This window comes from Salarias fasciatus, chromosome 14 (genome assembly GCF_902148845.1).
Source record: "Salarias fasciatus chromosome 14, fSalaFa1.1, whole genome shotgun sequence".
NCBI lineage: Eukaryota > Metazoa > Chordata > Actinopteri > Blenniiformes > Blenniidae > Salarias > Salarias fasciatus.
In genome coordinates, this window is record NC_043758.1 from 5,877,826 (window position 1) to 5,899,975 (window position 22,150).

Here is a 22,150-nt window from a genome sequence, read left to right on the forward strand (position 1 = left end):
TCTAATAAAAAATACTAATTATACTAATGAAGTATAATTTTCATCAAACCACAACTGAAATCCTACCTGCATCCTTTATTTTTTTACAAACACTTTTGAGCAGTTTTGACGGCTGCCCTGATACAGCCTGTGGAGGGCGCTGTTGGCTGCATCGTCTGGCGGAACCGATAAGCGTTTCCTCTGCCTGACAGACCAGACTGAGGGAAATAGTGCCGGGCGCGTCCTGTGCCCATCAGAAATAACCGAGGGAGTTAAATACCCATTTAACAATACGTCCTGCGTGGACGCCCGTGACGTCACAGAACAACAAAGATGGCTGGGATAGGAAGCAGCAACTACTGGGAAGGTACGGAGGCAACATTACACTGTATTGACACTAAACAATACATGCAGCGACGCCCTGTGCTCCCTTCATATCGTTATGCGTTCAGAAGCTGTTGTCATAGCGTTGTACTCCTTTTCAGACAGTTTAAGCGTACGTGCCAGTGGCAGCGAGGCAGCTAGCGGCGAGCTAACTAGCATGTCGCTGTGTAACTTCAGATATTCTGCGAGCTGTTAAATCCTTTAAGCGATTTAACACTTCACCAGGTGTGACAGTTGCCACATATATTAGACAGCGATGCGTTTCCTACATCATTTTCCTATTAGCTCGTCCTGTTTGAACGTTAGCATTGTCGTGGCTTTGCATTGAATCATTGTCTAGCAGTGTTGCAGACATTTACTCATTGAATTATAAAACCCTCGAAATCTGATAAAAGTGACTTCCAGCCCATTAAATGTAGAAACGAAAAACAATCGTTCCAGTTATTCTATTGTATTGAAGTAACAAACATTCATTTGTGTAGTGTACACATACTAACAGCAGCGATTGTCTGCTTCAGTCAGTATTTGCCTATAGTTTAGTTCAGCCCATTGTTACAGAGGTAAATAACAGCCCCACATTAACACAGAGGCATTGATACAGTAAAACAACAAACCGAAGACTATAGCAATGTGGTATTTCCAAACAGTAAAATAAACAAAATAAACAGTAGTTTAAAACACACGCAGGGATCAAAATGACAAAGAATTCAAGTTAACATTGGAAACTGAATATTTCAAATAGATGTGTGTGTCTCCGTCTGTCTGTGTCTGAGATATGTTCACAGACTCATTCATCAACATTACACTTTTTAGGGCTGTCTCTGGAAACTAGTAATGATACACTGAACTTAAAGGAATTTTTACATATTAACAAGTGTATTTTATTTTACTAAGCTGTGAATATGCATGCTTTCAAAAGCAACATACCTTCATAATAAACAAACATGACATGTAAGGTAACATAAGAACTACTTTATGTGAAAACAGGAGCTCGTGGCTTTTTGAAATGCTCAGAGTTTTGAAGGAAGCTTCTCTGAATTACGCAGTTAACACATGTGCTAACTAACTGAAAATATTTGCTCTGTTCATCAGTTCTTGTATCTCATCTTAGTTTGCATGACTCCTGCATTGTTTCAGATCTGCGAAAGCAGGCCCGACAGTTGGAGAATGAACTTGACCTGAAACTGGTCTCATTCAGTAAATTGTGCACCAGCTACAGCGGCTCCAGGGACGGGCGTCGAGGAGAAACGTAAGACCTTCTCAAATGAAGTGTACTCTTTGCATGAGGCAGCAGTCTTTTTAAGCTTTATCCAACAGAGAAAACTGTTTCAGAGGAGTAAAGTTTGCTGCTCTCAGTAGCTGGACTTGCAGAAGCTTTTTTTGTTTTGTTTTAAAACTGCAATATATAACATCTAAGCAATGGCACTATTGTGAAAGGTATCAGCTGTGCCTCAGGTTGTCATCAGTCCAGCTCTTCTGAATCAGTGTCAGAGTTTTGGAAGTTTGTATTTTGGTCAGTATTGTCTGGATAAGATATTTAACTCCAATATTCACTTTATCGTACTCTGTCTTCATTTATTTGTTTGTTTTTTTTTTAACTTCCGTTGCTCATTGGCTTCGAATGCTCACACAGACAGGACGTCAAGCATTACTGATTAGGGACTGGCTACATGCTGCACCTCAGCCAATAAGAGCGTACCTTCAACGGGACACAGATGCGCTCTTGACAGTGGAACTGTGTTGAACATCTCATGATTTCTGGTGACAGGAACCCAACACACAAACACCTGCTCAGATCCATATAGATAACATCTGAGAGTAAAGATATGCAGCAGCTCAAGAAAATCCCTGCAGAATGATGTTAGAGACACCAGGCTCTACGTATTTCAGATAGGGTTCCACAAACTTTATAAAATTGGTTTGTTTTTTAAATGTAATTTACATGTAAGGTACTCTAAAGGCACTAAATCCAACACCACTTTTTTGCCATCCTGAAACAGTTGGTAGTCTTTCACTTATCCACTGCAATAAAATGTTCTTTCCTTGCTGCATACGTCTGTATACACAATACAGTCTCATATTATGTTGTGATGTTAAGTGTCTGCTTGGGAGCCTCGATATAACAGGCTATTTCTGACAATGCATTTGACTAATACATTAGTAGTTTTCAACATGACCAGAAACAGTAAGTTGAGGTTGTATTTTCTGTCTTGGCACATTGCTTGAGCACGATTGCAGATTGAAGTCGTTTTAGCATCTCTCCGGACAACCTGTTCCAGTCTTCTTCATCCATTGTGATATTTTGATCCTTTTCCCGCGTGTCTTTTAGCCTCTGCAAACTCACTGGGGGTGTGGAATACATTACTTTACAAAGGAGACTTAAAGATATCTCTCTGTCTTTTGAAAGTAGTAATTTCTCAACAGGAGAGCTTTTGTGGTTCTCAGCCAACGTGGTGTTATGCAAAATATAATGCCTGGTCTGAAAATAACGAAAGAAGTCATGTCTGGGGATTGAATATTTCTCTATCGTTTGTGTAAACATCATGTCAGAGTAGGTCCCTCACTTTGTGAATGCTGTAATCCCTCCCACTGCTGGAAGCTAATATCAGGAATGTTACTGTTAAAAAAATGAATATATTTGTTGTCATTGTTGTTGATATAAGAAATGACTTTGTTTTGTATAGCACAATTTTTTCATAATTAGACAATGCACTACTTATGAATTTACCATTGAATATTATATGAAAAAAATGCTATTATTAAAAATGATAAATGTAATTTTTTTTGCTCAGTGGAAAAATAGGAGGTTTCAGTGGTAATAATGCAAATAAATGGGATCAGTTTTAAACAAAATAATTCTCCATTGCACAGAGTACACTTTATATGTTTTTGCATTGTTTTTTCTGTAATCCACTATTTGAACAGATTTTTTTTTTTTATAATGATAAATAATAAGTCTTGTGAGATCACGTTGACTCAGTTTTAGTTTCAAATTCATTAAGTGCAGGCAGCTTATTTATATAGAACACATAAATATGAGAGTGTTTCTTGTATGCTTCAAACCATATTACATTTAGTTTGATCGTTGTTTTCTAGCTGTTCTCCATTCTTGGTTTTCCTTCTCCAAGGTCGGACACTACGCCACTGCTGAACAACTCTACGCAGGACAGGATGTTTGACACCATGTCAGTGGAGATCGAGCAGCTGCTGGCCAAAGTAAGTAAATTCTCTTTGGCTTGCTGCCTGTGAAAAGTCTGAAAAATCCTGTAATATGAACAACACTGGATTTCTGCCAAGGCACTTGTCTTTTATCAGACACGAGTTAAGTCCAAATATGTTTTCATATAGTTTTTTGTGCGTATTAGAAAGAGTGCACAGAAATATGATTCGGTGTGGCTGTGAAAACCATATGCAGAACCAAACAGGGGTTATTCTGAGACCCAGCATGTGTGTGTGTGTGTCTTTATTCAGCTGTGTGTTAATGTAAACTAAGCGTGTACCTTTGAAGAGCTGCTTGTTATTGAATTTTGTGTTTTGCATCATTTGTTGCATATTTTTTCCTCTCTTGTTTTCTTCAGCTTACTGCAGTTAATGACAAGATGGCGGAGTACACCAACACCCCGGGCACAGCGTCTCACAATGCCGCTCTCATGCACACACTTCAGAGACACAGAGACATCCTACAGGTACAGCATGCCCAGCCTTTGCCCTTTGACCTTTCATTTGATGTTTTCCTTCATCGCAGTCTGTCAGCAACTTATATGTTAATTCATCATGTAACTCATGCAGGGCTCAATGTTTTCAGCTGCTTAGTTTGATGAATTTTATTTTTGCTGCAGTTTGAAATGATAATTCTTTATTATTTTTGCTGTCAGGATTACACGCATGAATTCCACAAAACCAAAGGCAACTTCCTGGCCATTCGGGAAAGGGAAGATCTGCTCGGATCTGTCAGAAAAGACATTGAGTGAGTCTCCTCCCACCGCACCTCACAACTCATGTTTTTATGATCAGGCCATCTGCATATGGCCTCTGTATTTTATTGTTATTTACACGCTCAGTTTCACTTATATTTTCCACAAATGCCTCAAATTTTTTCCACAGTAGTTTACATGAGAAGATACATCTACAAAGTGCTGTTATCATATTCAAAAGAGATAATACTGATTTGATGCATTGCTTGTGTTCTCTTTCTATTGGTTGTTGGGTAATAAAAGCTGCCAAGCGTTATTCATGATTCTCACTTATTCCGCAGGGAGATAGTTGAACCTTGACTTCCTCTTGGCACGCTGATGAAAAATGTTTGCTATTAAACCCGAGACGATTCATGGCCGCCGCGGCCTTGCATTGAGAAAGTGTGTCCTCTCCTCAGATTGGCTCAGCTGTGAGTGAGTGTATTGAAATGAGATGGAGGCTCCCCCAGACCATGACTCTTGTGGGGTTTTTTTTTGTAATGGCTTATTGATCCGCGGGACGCTGTAGTGAGCATACAGTGAGCACTGCAGGATTCATATTGATCCCACTCAGTCCAGCTCGTCTGCAGAGGCCTCATACCTGCTCCTCAGGCCGGGGCTCATTTACTTTATGTATAAGATATATCATTAACTATCAACTATAAGGTGAAAAATATGTGAAATATTTCAGTTTGTGGGAAATAGATTGAAAAAAAAACAGAGCTTTCACAGTTTGGAATGAAGTTCTGTTAGAATGAATATTTCTTAAAAATAGGGAGAGTTTATTTAATTTATAAGTGATTGGCTTGACAATTACATACAGACAATCACAGATGGCACTAAAGCAGCTTGACTTTTTACTCATCTGGGCTGCATTACCTGCTTGTTCGCTCTGTTGCTGCTGACATTATTTCTAGGATTTTTATAGCAACAGAGACAAAAGTGACATTACAGGCAAGATGTGTTTGAACTGATCGGGCTTCTTGTGTCTTCACAAAAAGTTTGTCAGTATCAAAATAAAACAGACATCTGAACTGTGAAATTCAGTGAATGAACATTTATAACATTTATGTGTGAATGCAATATTATCGCATGTCTAGAGGGCTTTTATCACGTTTGGCATATCTTTCTTCCACCATCGTATTTTAATGTATGCAAGTAAAGTAAGTGTTGCAGTATTTAAAATGGCAGCGGTCAGCATATTCCTCCTATTAAAATGTCTCATTATCCGTGTGGAAGCTGTAGCAAGCCTCTCTGGTAAGGTTAGATCTGAACAGATAGCACCTCCTCGCGAAGCCGGCACGACGTGGAACAGTTCACTCAGTCTTCTCATTAAATCACATTATGAAGGCGTGCCACCGACCTGACATCGGCTCACTTCTAATGAATTTAATGCATAAAAATGAACCTGTGCTGTTGACCCAACGCTCAGCCTAACCATGACTAATGTGGCCATGAGCTGCTAATGAGGAACCATCAAGGCTCACAGACAGGGAGGTGAAGCTGCTCCTAATCCTGCACAGTGCAATAAGCCAGGCTTTACTTGGGATCATTTCCCTTGAAAAACCAATTTCACTTAACCCCTGCCACTGATCTCTGCCAGTATGTCTTCGGGTCTTGGAAAAGAAATGAGGCAGGACATGAAAATATATGAAAAGAGGCGAATTTAGAACCGCTGTAGGGCTTGCTTATCGGGAACCAACAGAACTGTGTGAACTTCACATCTGTCGCTCAAATATTTGTTCACGTTTGTAAGAGTGGAAAGAAATCAGAGCGAGATTTTATGAAAGTCACATAAAAGTGTGAAAAATACAATAGTTGAGTAGAAAAAACATCACTTACCAAAAGACACACAGACATGAAAGGATGGGAAGAGACGACAGAGGAAGTGGAGATACGTGTACTAAAAACCCCAAGCTAAGTGAAATAAATACGGTTTATCGATTCTTGATCCAGCTTCTGATTCCAGAAACTGGGTGGACCTTATGGACAGATCACAAGCCCAGCATACATCGAATATGTAAACTCTGCACGGAAAGGTCAGAATCAAACCAGAAATAAGCCTGCTTTCAGTCAGAAAGTGAAGCCACCACTCCACCATGCAGACTTGCTAATTCAACTTTTTCAGGTATAAAATGTTGATATTCTGAAAGTGAATTCATATTTTGAACATAATTTTCTCTACATCTTCCTGAGGTGATTGCTCTTTTGTTTAGAACTCTTCTCCTTCAGCCATCTTCTTGAATTGTCTTTATGTGGCTGTTCAGACGGTCCATGACCACGAGTTTTAAAATCTTTAAACTACACCTGCATCTTGTTCACACCACAAGTGAATTTTGTCATGGATAGCAATAAGAATTGTGATGAATAAACACAAGGATTTTTTTGTGCTTTGGAAATTCTTCCAGATGACAGTACTCTTTCTCCTGTTAGATTAAACACACCCAACAATTCTGTTTGTTTTCGTTTTTCTTGAATGACCACATGTATTTCTGTAGTTCCAAAAAATGTAACAACAAACACAAAAAGAAGTTTTATTAATGTTGTCTGTTGTTTTGTTTACCAGAAGCTTTAGAGCGTCTTTGACACTTTTATTGATGAAATAAGTAATATCTATTTATCCAAAAGACTGTGCAAGTCGTAATGTTTTATTCTTTTCACGGCTATGTGAGTGAAAGCAGAAGGTTCAAAACTCTCGCTGCATTGCATCATGTGTTTTTGTGCTTGGAGTGAAGTGCTGAGGTTGGCAGGTAGAGGGCAGTAGAGGTCTTGGCCATTGTGTAAACTTGTTTCTGATTGATATCATATCTAAGCATGCACACATTCCATGCTAATGAAAAGAAATAGGAAACATTTTATATACTTTATCAGTATCCAACAGAGTGACTCTGGACCGGGGCGTCTCGGTCCTGGTCCTCGATGTCCGGTGTCATGGACGTTTCAGGGCTCTCCCGGCTGCAGCGGGTCTCAGTGGCTCATTAGTGGGCTTTCTGCAAGCACGATGAAGACATCAACATCAGATAGGGAGAGGGCTAAAACATGCAGCACACCGAACATCGAAGTCCTGCTCCAGACTTCGTCAGCAACACATACAACATCACACACACACACACACACACAGGCACGCGCGCACGCACACGCTCCGTGTGTGCTGCTGTGCCATTCATAATAGCAGCAGGAGGCTGAGCTCAGCTCAGCTCCGACGCTCGCTCCACTCCTGCTTTGATTCTAAATGTCAGCAACAAAGATGACAGCCAGGCTGTGATTTACATCGGTGCCCTTTTAAAAAGCCTGACTGGAGTGATGAAGCTGGCTGTCACTACAGGCAATTCTACCCTCCGGAGGCATCGGCCCCACCGCCGGGGCGGCGGGCTCGGGTTCAAGGCAGCCGCTGATTGGCCCTGCGCTGTGCGCGCGCGCTACGTGTGTTATTTATTTTCCATTCATTGGCTGTGAACGTTAGGGTGAAATGGCCACATTTATTTGTGGGCTGCCTTCTGCCAGCTGGGTGGAATTTGACGCTCGTGTTATATGCGTGGTGTGTGTGTACGTGCATTCACTGCTCTTCCTCCTCCATTGCTCTCTCTCTTGTTACCATTTGCTTTGAGGGATACAGGGATACATTTCCATTCAGGATTTCATATCCCCGCTTCTGACAATTTTCTGTTTTGTTTTACTGACATCGGGAATTAAATTTATCTTCCCTTCTTAGCCATTTAATCGGCTTCCCCCACAAAAATAAAAGAATGAGGGAAAACAAGAAAAAAGTGAGCTGTCAAACATCAACAGTCAAACTCACCCAGTTCACTCTGCTTTCAGATGCTGGACGTGCTTGGATTTTTTTGGGGGGATGAATGAAAAACTTGAGAATGAAAAGGATTAAAGTTACAGTTAGAGACTCCCGCCCATCTTCTGTGCATCCTGTTAAAGTGCCGTCCACTGTTTCCAGTCGTTTGAGCTTTTGGAGCATTTTTAGAGCATGGATCATTTCAGTGGACATATTCATAATTAAAGCCTTCTGCTCTGCATATTTATTTACTGCTGCTGCAGTTATCGGATGTGCTTGGCAGATGGTGGGATGCAGGACTGAAGAGCTCAGGGAGAGAGAGAATAGAGATTTAGTGCCCACGCCCTGCAGACTGTCAATGATCCGGCCCTGTATGTTCCAGCTCAAGTCAGCCGTTGCACCTTTCGATGAGATTGAACGCAGGCTGGATGTTCTTAACAGAAATTCATTTAAAGCAAAAAGGCCTGAACGTGTGTGTATGTGTGTGTGTGTGTGTGTGTGTGTGTGTGTGTGTGTGTGTGTGTATGTCAAAGCAGAGAGAATCATCCTGTTGTGGCACTTGACCCTCTTGGATCGTAGAAATAATCACCTGCTCTTCACTGATGTTATAGTAAACAAAGAAATATGTTGTGTGAGCCACAACTGTGAAACTGGTGCTGCTGGTTCTGTGTTACTTTATTGCTGATTCAAAGTGAACGTTTCCTGCTGCCACTGCCTCGCCGGCGAGCCACAAGAAGGCTTTTACTGAGAAACGCGTGCAGGAGTGTTGGCAGGGACGGCTGTTTGCAAAAGAACGGTCCACACAGCAGCTCCGGGAGTGCTTTTTGTCACTGGATCAGATTAATCATTGCTCTACAAGCCGCACGTGTTCGCAGTTTGTGCGAACCAGCAGACCTCAACAACACCATTAAGTTGATCAACACCTTTAACCATGCCAGCACGAGGCACGTCCAGGAAAATGTGGAGTGTGGAGGGTTGTAACTCTTGATAGATGAGTTATAGAGCTGTTTCACCTCACTTTTAACAAAGTAACTCTCTAATAATATTCAGTGTGTAGCCCTCCGTCCGTGTAGCAAGACAGAAAAAATCCTAACCGAAATGTTCATATATCATCAGTGTGTTTCTCATGAACTCAAATAAAATTTTACGTTTTCATCGTTTCGTCAAATAGTTTTTATCTCTTAGTGTGAGTCTAAAGTTATGTTGTTTACTTAAACAATTATTTTACCTTTCTTTCATGAACTTAAAAATGCAATTTTGCATCTTTTTTTTTTTTGTTCTCTAATTGAAGCAAAATTAATGGTTGTTTCTTTTTTTTCCAGGACGTATAAGAGTGGCTCCGGGGTCAACAACAGAAGAACAGAGCTGTTTCTCAAAGAGCACGAACATCTGAGAAAGTGAGTTCACATCACACACTAAATTTCATCACTTGATTCAAGGAACGAGTTGTAATTCAGATTCTCAAACATTTTTGATTTTGTATTTTCACACAGTGTTGGTATTTGAGCCTCAGCTGCTTGAAGCAGACTTTAAGTGTATTTAATGGCATGAAGACTTTCAGAGAAATCTAAGCAGCTCAGGCAGAATAAAACTGCAAATCAGCGCTGTGGCTCATGTGTGCTTGTTGAGCTCAGGTACACTGTAAACATTTTATTTCTTCATAACTTTGCTTTTTGCATTCATTTAAGAGTTTGCTTCTTAAGTGCATTTTAGTGGATTTCTAGTTTGTTTAAATCTAAATAATTGCTCTCAGAAGCTTTATGTAGAAAAAACAGCAATGCTGGAGGCAGGTTAGTGTTGTATTTTAATGTCAGATATGAATAAATGTCCAAATTCACAATTACTGTATAGTTTTCAGATGTTAGGCATTGTCTGTCTGCGACATGTTCGGTCAAACTTTGATCTCCAACAACCTCATTAGTGTCCCACTATTACTTGGCTCAGGCTCGTCCTCCACAGAACAGCGTGTGACAGTAAGTCTGTGAGAGCTGGAAGTGTGTGTCTGTGAGTGAGAGGTGCGAGATGCACCCTGTGTGGAAGGTAAAATTGAATGTCAGCAGGGCGCATGCACCTGCCGTCAAACGCACACGCCCAAGCACAAATAAAGCACAGAAGCCTTTTATGCTTCCCAGGGTCCCACCTGACAATGTGGACATCACCGACAAAAACAAGAAATAACACCCCTGTTATTCCCCTTGAAAGACGACTTGGTTCATTTCAGAACGAGCCGAAGCTGCTCCCAGTCAGCACGGCTAACATTTGTCTGTGAATCCATACAATGTCAAGGGTTTTATGAAGTGACTCTTGTGCAGGAGGGAGATACACTCCCATAATAATTCACTGAAATTCTGTTTGATTTAGTGAAAAATGAAGGAAATGTTTAGCGCATGCTGAAGTGACCAGCCGTCTTTGCAGCCTTTTTTTTATTGATTCGTTCTATACATGTACAGTATTATACAGTGAGTTTTACATATGAGTGCAGTTTTTCTTGTGTTTGTTGTTCATATGCTTCAGTTTTTTTTAAAGTTTTAGACTGGTGTGGTAAAAAGTGAGTTATCCGTTGTGTAATACCAGTAGAAATGTGATTGATTGTCTCAAACCAAGTCCAGATTTATTTTTATCCAACTCCAGGTTCCTTCAAAATCGTCTGAAAACAACTGAAGCTGCTTTGAAGGCAAATGTTGGTCACACTAAAGCAGCGATTTCCCTCCTGCTAATGTAATTTCCAATTCAAATCATAAAAATACTAATTGGGGAAAAAAAAGAAAATACAGAAAACAGTGCAGGGTTTTTGACCTAGATGAGCAGGTATTGATGAAGAGCTGTGAAATGAGACGAACAGCTCGTGACACACTGAGATGTACTTACTCTGGCTTGTTGCACTCAGCTGTAGAACTATCAAAATCCTGTGCCAGTCCAGCTCAATTGATTATGATATCGATAATGAAATTATCTCATTAAAGCACAGCCCCTCTTATAAAGCTTCCCCTGACCATTGGCAAACATGGCGAGGGGAAAGAGGAGACTGGAGATGAGGATCAGGTTACGCTTGATTGATCCTATTAGAGCGCTAAAACAGGAAAGAGAGCCGAAGTAGAAATGGGAAATGTGTTGGCGACCAGAGCAATGATCTGAAGTGTAAGAGGAACACAGACACTCGGCTATCGAGATGAAACATCCCAGTTAAAATGTTGGTTTGTCTGTTTTCTGTTTCCTCTCACAGTTTGTAATGACCTTAATTGAAAATCCTCTTCTTCTCTACATCAACCACATCCCTGGGACCATTTATGATGGCTAGGAAATTTCAATAACTAGGCAGCAGAGAAATAATCAAGCTTCTCTCTCATAGCACCAGGATTTCTGCAGCAGCACACAAACAAGCATCATCTTATTAGGGACTTGTTGGGGAGTGTCTTTATGCAGTTTGAAGCATTTTACCTTACTATGGTTTTCCTACTGATAATTAAATTAAGTGGCCTTGCTGCTGTTCCGAAGTAGGAAAGTAATATATGATGGATGAGGAACCTTCACAATGTGTGAGGTATTGATTAATGTTTGTGTGAAGAGTATACATCATGAAGGGAAGTGACACTATTATCAGAAACGCCATTAGCTTTAATTAATGAGTTTCCAGTTGAAAACCGGACCTGAGTGACTCGTTTTGGCATTTTTCTTTGTGATCGGTGGTGATAGAGCTGCGTATTGTTCCACACCGCTCGGCCGCTCCGGCACATCGGCTGGTGATGGTATCTTTACAGGTCTGTCACTCACAGTGTTCCTCAAGTGTAACTTTTAGTCATGAGAGCTGCTTCAAATGCTCATCGTTCTTTCGATCTGCGATGTTGCTCCCTATCGCTGCCTTGCTCTCTTTCTTTCTTTCTTTCTTTCTTTCTTCATGACTGGATATCCGTTTTTCCATCTCTCTGCCATAAAGGTTAGTGTTCATGAATAAACTAGAAGAAGGGAAGGGCCGCTCCATTAAAAGTTCATGCTGGAAAGCAGTAATGGCAGCGGTCAGTCTGATAAGAACTTCCTGTCTCACAGCGGTGGTGTGAGTGTGAAACTAAATTACATTTGCTTTTATTTGTCTGAATGTGGTTTCTCTCTAGGTTCATACACCAAGCTTAGCTTCTTAAGAAAGTATTTTTTTTCAGTAATTGTTTCTATTCACAGAGTGGAGTCCTTGATGTTTTGGATGCTAGAAGCACATCTTTAATCTGACTTTTCTCAAGTTTGAGCTTTAAGTGCAATCCTGATTTATTTAAAGGTTCCACAAGAACTCTAATGTATGTATAAATCACATCCATCTTATCAAAAATGCTAAAATGATTGTATTATTTATATGATAGAATAATGACCTTAATGCAGACGCTGTACTGGCCTGGTGAAGGAGGAGCTCAGTCATGGAGGAGAGCTCTCTGTTCACTGGCTGATCTGGATCTTTAGGAATTTCTTACATGATTGCGTGGAAGTGTTCCTCACTCTTCATGACACACTGAGATGCTCGACCCTCCAGGAGCCACTTCAGGTGGTTCAGTGCCCACTGGCTGAGATCTGGGCTTGATCAATACATACTGAAGAGTTCATATCTCTCACTTTGATCATCTATAGAAAGATGCTGAGGACAGGGACTCTGTGTTGACTTAGCAGGAAAGCATATGGATGCATTTTTCTCTGTATTTTATATGAGATATATTCTTGAAAGGAAGAAGATTATGTATGATTAAGTATTTATTCAGTAGGATGCAGGATTGTCTCCCAAAATTTAGGGTGCAACAGATTAGACGTGTGAAAATGTTGCAGGTTGTCGGCTGCAGCAGCAGATTCCTGCATGTTGTAAATATTCCTGGATCGCGATTGTAAAGAACATCATGGCTGCTTGAATTGGTTTAAATTGGAAAAAGCAAAACTGAGCATAAATGAATAATCAACATTTGTGAGGTTTTGTATAACTTCACTGCTCAGACGTTTCTGTTGACTCATCTGCACCAATCCTTGTCTATACGATAATTGCTCCAGGTCATTTTATCACCCATTAAAATGACTGAGATTTATGGGAAGAGTAACCCCACCAGTAAAACAGCTCCATTCTTCAGCCTAACTTTCTGCAAGGTTTTAATTGCAACACACCACGTACTGCTGAAGCTGTATGGCAGAGTGTGGAGCTCATAAAATGAATCTGGAGATGCAGAAAGCTGAGTAATTCAGTTTCCTCCTCAGCATTCACCTACAGAGGCTACACTCTTTTTCTCACTTATTCTCTCTCTTGCTTTGTCAAGATCCCAGTTTTTTCAGTCCAGCTGGCCCGTTGCCATCTTGTGAAGTCTGATCCAAAGTATCATTTCCTCTGTATGCTAATATAATCTGTCGGGAGGGAACTCTGAGGATTTATGGTAAAGTGCTCCTCTTCTGTCTGTGGCTCACCAAAGCTTAAGAGAGTGTGGTCCAGACTCAAAGGGCAGCGATTCATCCAACAAGCCTTTCAAAGTGAGTGTCGATCATCTTTAGTCGTGATGAATAAATAATATGGCACATTAATCACATTCATGGGCAGCAGATGAATGACGGTTTGCAGTAAAGCCATTAACGAGATAAAAATATTGCGCCGTTGGGTGAAAAACTACTTTTTCCTCAGTGTTCATTTGTGTGCTGAGTGGACAAACGCCCACCTCAGCCTCTCTTCTTCCTCTAAAATGTTTCCACTCTTTTCTTGATTCCATATTTGGTAATTACCCCAGTCCCAGGTTTGCTGAGCTGTTTTGGGATAAATTAGACGCGTTTTCCAAATATTCTTTTTTGTGCATTTCGACAAAGAGCAGTTCTGTGCTAGTGTTGCATTCTGGGATGTCTACAGAGTATTTAGCAGCAGGTTTTGAATCAGCTCTTGGCTTTGATTTGCGACCACTTTCCCACTTTGCTGATGCAGTTTGTGCTCTGTAACTGGTGCCAAGATTTGAAAGACTATTTCCCAGGCACAGTAATTAATGTTCCAGTTTACTGAGCTGATTCTATTAGTTGTCTCATATTGTTCTGAAAGCCGTTGCGAAGGAGCATTTACTCACGAGGAGCATCAGTGAAGCATTTTTCCTTCAGGGTGACACCTAAATTGTCACACAGCTGCTGAATTGATGAAAACAGAGCAGTGTGTAAGCGTGAAGTCGTCTGCCACGTCATGGATTCATGTGATTGCGAGGAAAACTTGCGGACAGTGTTGGTGTATTCATCACACAGGGAAAAGCAATTAGCTTGAAGCTAATGAGCAATTTAATGACTGCAGCAAAACAGGACGGAGCAGGGGAAACAGAAAGAAACCACTCAAAGCTCAAACCACAGAAGACCCTTTAATGCGTGAACGTGATAGCACTATCAGCCTCACCACTTCAGCTGCAGACTGGCGATGGAGGGAGAAAGTGTTAATGTTATGCTCCATCTCATCTCAGCATGGGGAAAAAAAAACTTCATGATCCGAGACTCCTGTCCGCTGCAGTTTGATCTCATGTCATAAGGAGAATATGTATGAACTCATGTCATGTCTTTAGTCAAATGAAGGTCTGGTTGTATTAGTTTTGAAATGCGAGAAGTCTTTGCAGGGTGCACTTTTTCTCACCATTCATCACGGCTGCCTTAAAGCAAAACCGTCTGCAGCTCCGCTCCGTCTTTCCTTCAAATGCCCTCGTCCTCCAGGACCCACTTTTCAAATGGATGTGCACCAAAATGAAATAGAATTCATGGGAAAAACCCTGGACGTTTAGGTGATATGCTTTGGGACATATTACTGGTCCTCGTTCATCCCGAGTGGCAGACAATCCCATGTGTACTACAATCAAATTAATTTAGACCCTTTTCATTATTCATCTACATTTGTGATGATCAAGCAGGTCAGACTATGTTATATTCTTGCAGAGATAAACGAGGGTTCTTGTCCTTTTTTTTTTTTTCCCTTTTTTCTTGTAGTTGTAGTGTGATTTCTATTTGAAATAATTCAGCTGGATGGTGTAATTGTAATGTTGATCACTTGGTCTGTGGCAGATTTCAGGGCTGTCCTCACTCTCGTGGTCGTGGCCAAAACTGTTTGATCAGCAGAGCTACTCGCCAGCAGTGCTCGCGCATATGCAGAGCCTGGAGGTACTTTTTTTCCCTGCTCACTTAAAAAGTGAAAATCTGTGGGGCCCAGATGGGGCAGCCCATTAAATGTAAGATTTGCTTACTCCTCATCAATCTTTCCTTGTAAGTTACCATGTGATTGAAATAAAAGTATGTTCTTTTGCATCTTATTTCTCCAATAAAATATGTAATAAAAACCAGCATGAGTTTCTGCCCACCCCACATTAAATACAAGTCTGTTAAGAGCAAAGTCTACGCGATCAGATAAAGACCATGAATCTCTGGCTTAAAGCACTAATATTAATGAGCTGTATCAAATTGTTGGAGTAGTCTTGAAAATATCTGTCAGAGATATGAGCCTCGAGAGTTCCCTTTCGTGAGTTGCTGGGATGTCCCAAAACAATTTTAAAAAACATTTCATTGGATGTTACAAACTCATCTTGACTCCCTCCAAATTCAACTTTTATGAAAGTGATTGTGCAGCATGTTATTTTGCATCACATCTGGAAACTAATAGTAAGAGGGAATAGAGTAGTTAATAGCTATTTGCATATGTTTGGCTAAGTTATTCTAAAAGCATAAAGTGGGCATGTCAGCCTGGAAGCCTTTTATTTCACGTATATAAAGTTTCCTTTGAATCTAATGTAAGAATCTTAATGGACCTCACACATTAGAGATGGAGATCGGACCCGGTGAATGGATGTTCAACGATGAAATCCAATCCCTGCAGGGTTGTTTGGTTTAGTTCAGATCTCTGGGACATTATTCAAACTGATTCCAATTACAACATAAACCGCTGAGAGCTTTATTGTTCATGAGCAACTTGAGACACCGAACTAGCGTTACAGCATAGCAGGCTTGTGTGAGCGTTTGCCTTCCAGTATTCTCTGCAGGACAACAGCCAGCAGCTGATGCACTGGCAATGATGCAACTTTTCAGAAAATGAAGCTCCAGCCTGTGTAGGATGGAAAACTCTCTGGGTTTACGCTGTCCTCTCTGACACAGAACAAGGAAATGGACTGAAGCGTTCACTAGACTCTTATTTCATTCTGTTCCGAGGATTAAAAGAAGTACACCAGAAGTACTTGATATTATTTGTCAAATGATTGCAGGGGAAATTGATCATTAGTAGACCCAACTGTGACATCTGTCACCATCGTAACATTGAGCGTTCTTACTCAGTGTCGTGACATGTATTGTTTTTTAATTTCATGATTGTAATTGAAGGAGGGCTCTGTGATCGAGTGTTTGTTTGGGATGTGATGGATTTCACTTGGGAGAAAACACAGCCATCCGTGTAGTGTTCATTTATTTTGGGTGGAATCTCGGGTGTAAAACTCAAGTAGTCTGGAAATGAGCTTTGGGAGAGGTGGACCTGGTATGTAAACATTGACCTCACAAGTGTTAGAGTTCGAGAAGCATCTCTGCTTTTAATTCAGCCCAGTAGAAACAATCTAGTAGCCATGATCGAGTGCTTGAATGATTGAATTTACCTTGTTCGCTCAAAACGCCTGAAAAGCTGTTTGGAGGATCGTCCACAGTTTCCCCAGTCTTTAAATGGCCTCTCGGTCTGGTTCAGCCGGCTACTCAATCATGAACTGCTGACTTGACAGAAGCTCAGAAGATCCCCGTTCACACCCTCCACAAGCAGGGAAAACCACAGGAGAAGCTGGTTGTTCACAGCCTGCGTATCCAAGCATCTTATTGGAAACTTAAATTGGGAGAAAAACGGAGGATCAAGAGTGGATTTTGGGTTTTCATCAGCTGTAAGCAATAATCATAGATAGAGGTTTGATTGCTGAAATAAATCACATCCCTTATGTATGTGTAATGCAGGGGAGTTTCCACTTTATGATTTTGTGGGTGTTGTTCAGGCATTAGTGTGATTTTTGTTCATTGTTTTGGTTCTTTTCCATCATACTTCTTTGTGACCTTTAATTGTCATCTGTTTTAATTACCACATCCTGTCAAGGCTGCTTCACTTCACCGCTAACGCGCACCTTCCTCTTGTTCTCTCCTCCCCCTCTCTCTGCACGCAGCTCGGACCGACTGATGGATGACACAATAAGGTAAGACCTGATTTCTGCCTTGCACGTATGAGAAAACATGAATTTACATATGTGACACCCGCCCCTCGCCAATTCTACATGAAGTCGTTTACCCGCCGTATGCAAACGAAATCAAAGTGCGTCTGTGCCGGCGATTTATTTCCCTTTGAGGTTCCCTGGGAACCTGTGAAGCATTGGTAGATTGTCCATGGTATCAGTGGTGAGAAATTAAGACAACGTGCAATAGAGAAGGAATACCGTTCTAGTCAGCCATTGATTAATTTTCCAATTAGAGTTCACCACGAGGGTATTTTAGCAAACACCTTCCTGTAGTTGTTTAGATATAATATAAAATCAATACAGAAAATGGAACTGCGCCCATTAATTCAGCAGTAGTGTCAGTTCATGGTTTATAATTGTAGGATTTATTATTTTGGACCTTGACTTTAATGAATCTTTCAGCATCGGTGCTTTTCGGGCTCGCTGATCATTCAGTTGGGAGAGAGCGTCTCCAACACAACCCAGTGTTTACTGTGACTCCTCCCACTCCACAGATTTATTGGTATCATCCATCTCTCTCTGCTCCTCTTCTGTCCTTTCCTTCTTACTCAGTTTTTTCAGATATGTTGCTCATTAATAAACCTCCCTCCCGTGTTGCCTCTGCACTGCCGGCCACACGGAAAACCTCCAGGACTCCAGAGGTTTTGCCACTTTCTCTACTGTTTTTCTTTCTTCCACTTGTGCAGCTCTTTAGTTTTTCACAGTCCTTACAGTGAAAAAGAGAAGTCAGGAGATCAGTTTAGACCTTTATGAGGTAGTTCTTGTCTGAGTATTTCGTCTTTCAGTGGGATGGCTGCAAGTGTGATTCCCTGTCTGTCTACATCTCGAAGTGTCCTTGAAAAAGACACTGAACTCCAAACTGATCCATATGGATGATGATCGCCTTGCATGGCAGCGTATCCAGTGGTGTGAATGTGATTTATAGTTTTCCGTTCACTTTTCAACTGACAGCTTTACAGACAAGTCAAATCGCTCTTCGATCAGTCACTGACCCATAATTTCAAACAAAGCAGGTCTTCATGCTGCAGCTCTGATTCTCCTGAGCTGGTTCGCATTGAGATGAAGGCTGGTTGAAGCTGCTGGAGTCAGCAGAGTGTTTCCTCCTGACTGAGGAGAACATGATCCCCAAAGCGCTGCTCCACGCCAAGACTGCGGACTGTCCCCTCAGCAGTCTCCAACCACAGGAGGTGCCCTGACCTCGCCTACCCAAGTGCACACTTGCACGCAAGCGCCCCTAGCCGATGAGCCCTGCTGCCCAGGAGGAACTCACAGCAGTGTCTCTCTAACAGCTCCTTAAATACACCTCGACACAATTCTCAGGAACTAAGGGCACAACATGAGGTTTTCTGTGTGCAGATGGAAACGCAAGCAGAATCACGGCTTACGATGTACGTGAGCTGATGTGATCGTGCAAGAATAAACCGTCAAAGGGTGTGCCATCCATTCACGAAAAAGAAACTAGCAAAGCATGAACCAAACCCATCGGCCTCGTGGCATTTCTGTGTTTGGAGAGAAATCCCAAAAAGAGGAGAAGGAGAATATGGAATGTTATGGTTGCTCAGAGAGAGAGACCAACTTGGGACGGCAGTTTTGCGAAGGGAGCTTGAAGTCGGTACCAGTGTGGCGCTGATCAGTAAATCATTTCGTCCAGCTCGCTCATGCATTCAGATGAAAGCCTTGCTCATCAGCTTCAGCAGCCAAACGAGAAAACAACTGTGGTAATCCCCTTGCTTTGTTTTGACTTTGCGTCCTGTGGGGCTCTGCCGCGCCGGGATTTCATCCCTCATGGATCCTTCTGACTGTTGGGAACGCTGCGGTTCAACTCCAGCATAGTGATGCTCGCAGTGAGAAAAACAAACATGCCCCACAGTTCTCCTCTTATTTTGAGTGATATTCTAAATATTTTTTCAGAATATTTGTGAATTGAGAGAATGTGTCTCAGACTTCGCAGCCAGTTAGTTTCATTAATGAAAGGCCTCAGAATACTTTGGAGTATTTGCAGATGTCTTCTGGAGCTGTGCAGAGATATGTGAGAGCCGAGTTTTCCCCCCTCGGATGAGGCGCTGGGCTCAGAGGTGGGCTCAGTAGCTTCTATCGATTATTGCGTGTAACAGATGCCACAGGAGGCCAGCAGAGCTGCAAACTTTCACTGCCAAGCGCCCAGCTGCACTTTGCTGCCCTGAAAGTTGCTGAGGCCCACGTTCGAGGACAAGAGCTGCACAATAGCCCAGCAATTCTACACCTCCCTTCTACAAGCCACACACACACACACCGAGGGAGAAGACGTCGATAAGCTGAGAGGATGTTACACTCCACCACCAGCCTTCTCATGGAGCATGACTACGCTGAAGATGGTCAAGAGGTTATCAGAATATGCAAACTGGGTTTAAATCCAATCATTTTCTTTTTATTTCTAGAATTGATCAGCGATTTATCTAATCAATGATTTTAAAGTACTTGTGTGTGTTCACCCTGTGGTGCACTGGCTGCTTCTCCAGGGAGTGTTTTACCGTCGCTCAGTCAGCTGGGATCAACTCTGAGTTAGATGAAGCGTCTAGAATATGGATGGATTGTGAAAAAAGAGCGTCTTCAGCAGATGAAGGGAGTCATGAGACACTGGAAGAGTTCAGCTGCAGGATTTTACCTGTTCTCAAAAAGTTGATCCAAATGACTAGAAAAGCGATTATTGTATGATGATGATGATGAGGATGATTCCAAGCTATGTCTGGATCTACAGGCTTCCAGTGCATTTTGTTTGGCCTACCTTGTCATTGTAATCCCTTCATGCATTTTGTTGCATTTGTGCCTCTTTGATAGAAGCAGATTTCTTTTGCATTCAGTGTGTCGTGCATCAAAACTTGGTATTGAGCAAGTGTTGTTGCTAAATTGCTTTTCTCTTGTTTGTTATTATCGGCCATGTGCTGCCGGAGATGCAGAGGTTTACGCTTCACTGCAGTATTAGTCACTTGCTCTTTTTCTGTACTTTCCCTGTGGAATCGCTGTGACTTCGTCTTAAAGAAGATCTGAAGTCCTGCAGCCCCTGATGGACATGCACGCTAGTTTGATTGGAGACTGGACGGGAAAACCCTCCTGTGGAATGAAAAGTGTGACTCGTTTACGGTATTAAAGCAGAAGACCTCTGATGTCTGCTCTCTTTCTTCTTCTAGCATTGCTATGGCGACCAAGGAGAACATGACCTCCCAAAGGGGCATGCTGAAATCCATCCAGAGCAGGGTCAACACACTGGCCAGTATCCTTTCTTGTGCTCGTGCTGGACTGCGAGTGGACAGCCAACAGGAAAGCTGTCATCCACATTTACAGTGAAGAGATTATTAATTTAGGAATTGCTTATGCTCTTTTGATAATTAATCCACTTTTTTTTTTTTTTTTTTTAACGGAAAGAGGGTATTTGGAACCAAACCAAATGGTAAATAGATATCAGTCGGAGTATTTATGGTTCCTTGACTTTTCACTCTTGCAGACCGTTTCCCAACCATCAACAATCTGATCCAGCGGATCAACCTGCGGAAGCGACGGGACTCTCTCATCCTCGGCACTGTGATCGGTGTCTGCACCATCCTTCTGCTGCTCTACGCCTTTCACTGAACCCCGCGGCTGGTCGCATCAGTCCAGAAGAATTGACGGGCTCTTTGTAGCAAGGGGACTCCCTCCCCCGCCCCCCTGCCCCCCCCCGGAGACCGAGCTCTCAGTGGTTAAAGGACAGAAGGACATTCAGTTGGTCCAGTTCTGGGACAGGAACGCATTCGGCCTGTATTTAGGAGGACAGATTGAGAGCTGGATGTTCTTCTGCCAGCAAGAGAATGAAGACCAAAATGACTAGATTAAAAAAAGAAGCTTTGTCAGGTTAAATGATCGAAGAGGCTGAGACTGTGATTCATTTTTTTTCCTCTTTTTTTTCTACAGGTGAAAGAAGTTTTAGTTCATTGGTTGTTTTTAATTAATGGAGTGGGACCGATCTTTCATTGTGGGCTGTATAATGTGAATTAATAAATTATTCATATCAGTATGTACAAAAGAGGTGTGTGATACTAAATATGACTTTTATCTCTAATAAAAATTGAAACAAGGCAGTGATTAATATTGATTAATGTCATCGGGAAACTGAATTCCTCTGGGTGTGTTTGACAGAAGACTTTTTGACCGTGGAGACTGTCGAGAAGAGAAATTCAAACGGCCGAACATAGTTCAGGTTCAGCACCGCCGAGCTTTATTTGCACCAATAAACTAACTGAGAAAATCAGCGTTTAGTGTTTGAGCAGCTTTAAATATTCCGTGCACGCCACCTTACAGGGAGGTTGTTGGAAACCTTGAGCAGGTCGAGCGGCCGTCTTGTGTCGTTGCTCTTGATGATGTTGCTCGCATTTTACTGATCACGAACCTCTGCAGCAGTTTAAAGGCAGTCTTGATGTCTCTTTCCACACAGCTCTGCAAATCCCACGTTTGATTTCTCTTTGTGAAGCAGCTCTCTTGACGGCGTAGAGTTACTGTGAGTATCGGTGACAGAAGGGGACGGTGTTGCTGCGTGCGATTGTTCACTGTCCGGCCTTTTACAATGAAGGAGACCCGGAGCGGATTCATTTAAACCTGTGGGCCTCATTTCAAGAACAGATTATCAAGAGTCACCGGTGCCTGATGGGACGGGGTTTCCCAGTAAAGGTGCTACAAGTTGAGTGTTATATTACAACACACACAGACTTATAGTTTTAGACTGTACTATATGTCGGCTAATTATTTTTGGATATATTTACAATCCTGAGAGAATCAGAATGGGTCGAGCTCTTCAAAATGTGTTGAAAACCTCAAACTATACAAGT

The 22,150-nt window shown here is 41.8% G+C and overlaps 1 protein-coding gene across 1 annotated transcript; it reads left to right on the plus strand.

Annotated features, from left to right (window-relative positions):
- The first annotated feature begins 295 nt into the window (after nucleotides 1-295).
- On the plus strand, nucleotides 296-21,410 carry gosr1 (golgi SNAP receptor complex member 1). The gene is made up of 9 exons (XM_030108603.1): nucleotides 296-346; nucleotides 1,501-1,612; nucleotides 3,492-3,579; nucleotides 3,942-4,049; nucleotides 4,239-4,330; nucleotides 9,426-9,500; nucleotides 17,247-17,276; nucleotides 20,483-20,565; nucleotides 20,797-21,410. Exons 1-9 carry the CDS (start codon nucleotides 313-315, stop codon nucleotides 20,919-20,921), a joined length of 747 nt encoding a protein of 248 aa, XP_029964463.1. The 5' UTR covers nucleotides 296-312; the 3' UTR covers nucleotides 20,922-21,410.
- Nucleotides 21,411-22,150: the final 740 nt, after the last annotated feature.

Coding starts and splice junctions, on each gene's coding strand:
- gosr1 (XM_030108603.1), top strand. CDS start 313: ATGGCTGGGATAGGAAGCAGCAACTACTGGGAAG. Junction 3,580..3,941: donor TCGAGCAGCTGCTGGCCAAA/GTAAGTAAATTC, acceptor TGTTTTCTTCAG/CTTACTGCAGTTAATGACAA. Junction 9,501..17,246: donor GAGCACGAACATCTGAGAAA/GTGAGTTCACAT, acceptor CTCTGCACGCAG/CTCGGACCGACTGATGGATG.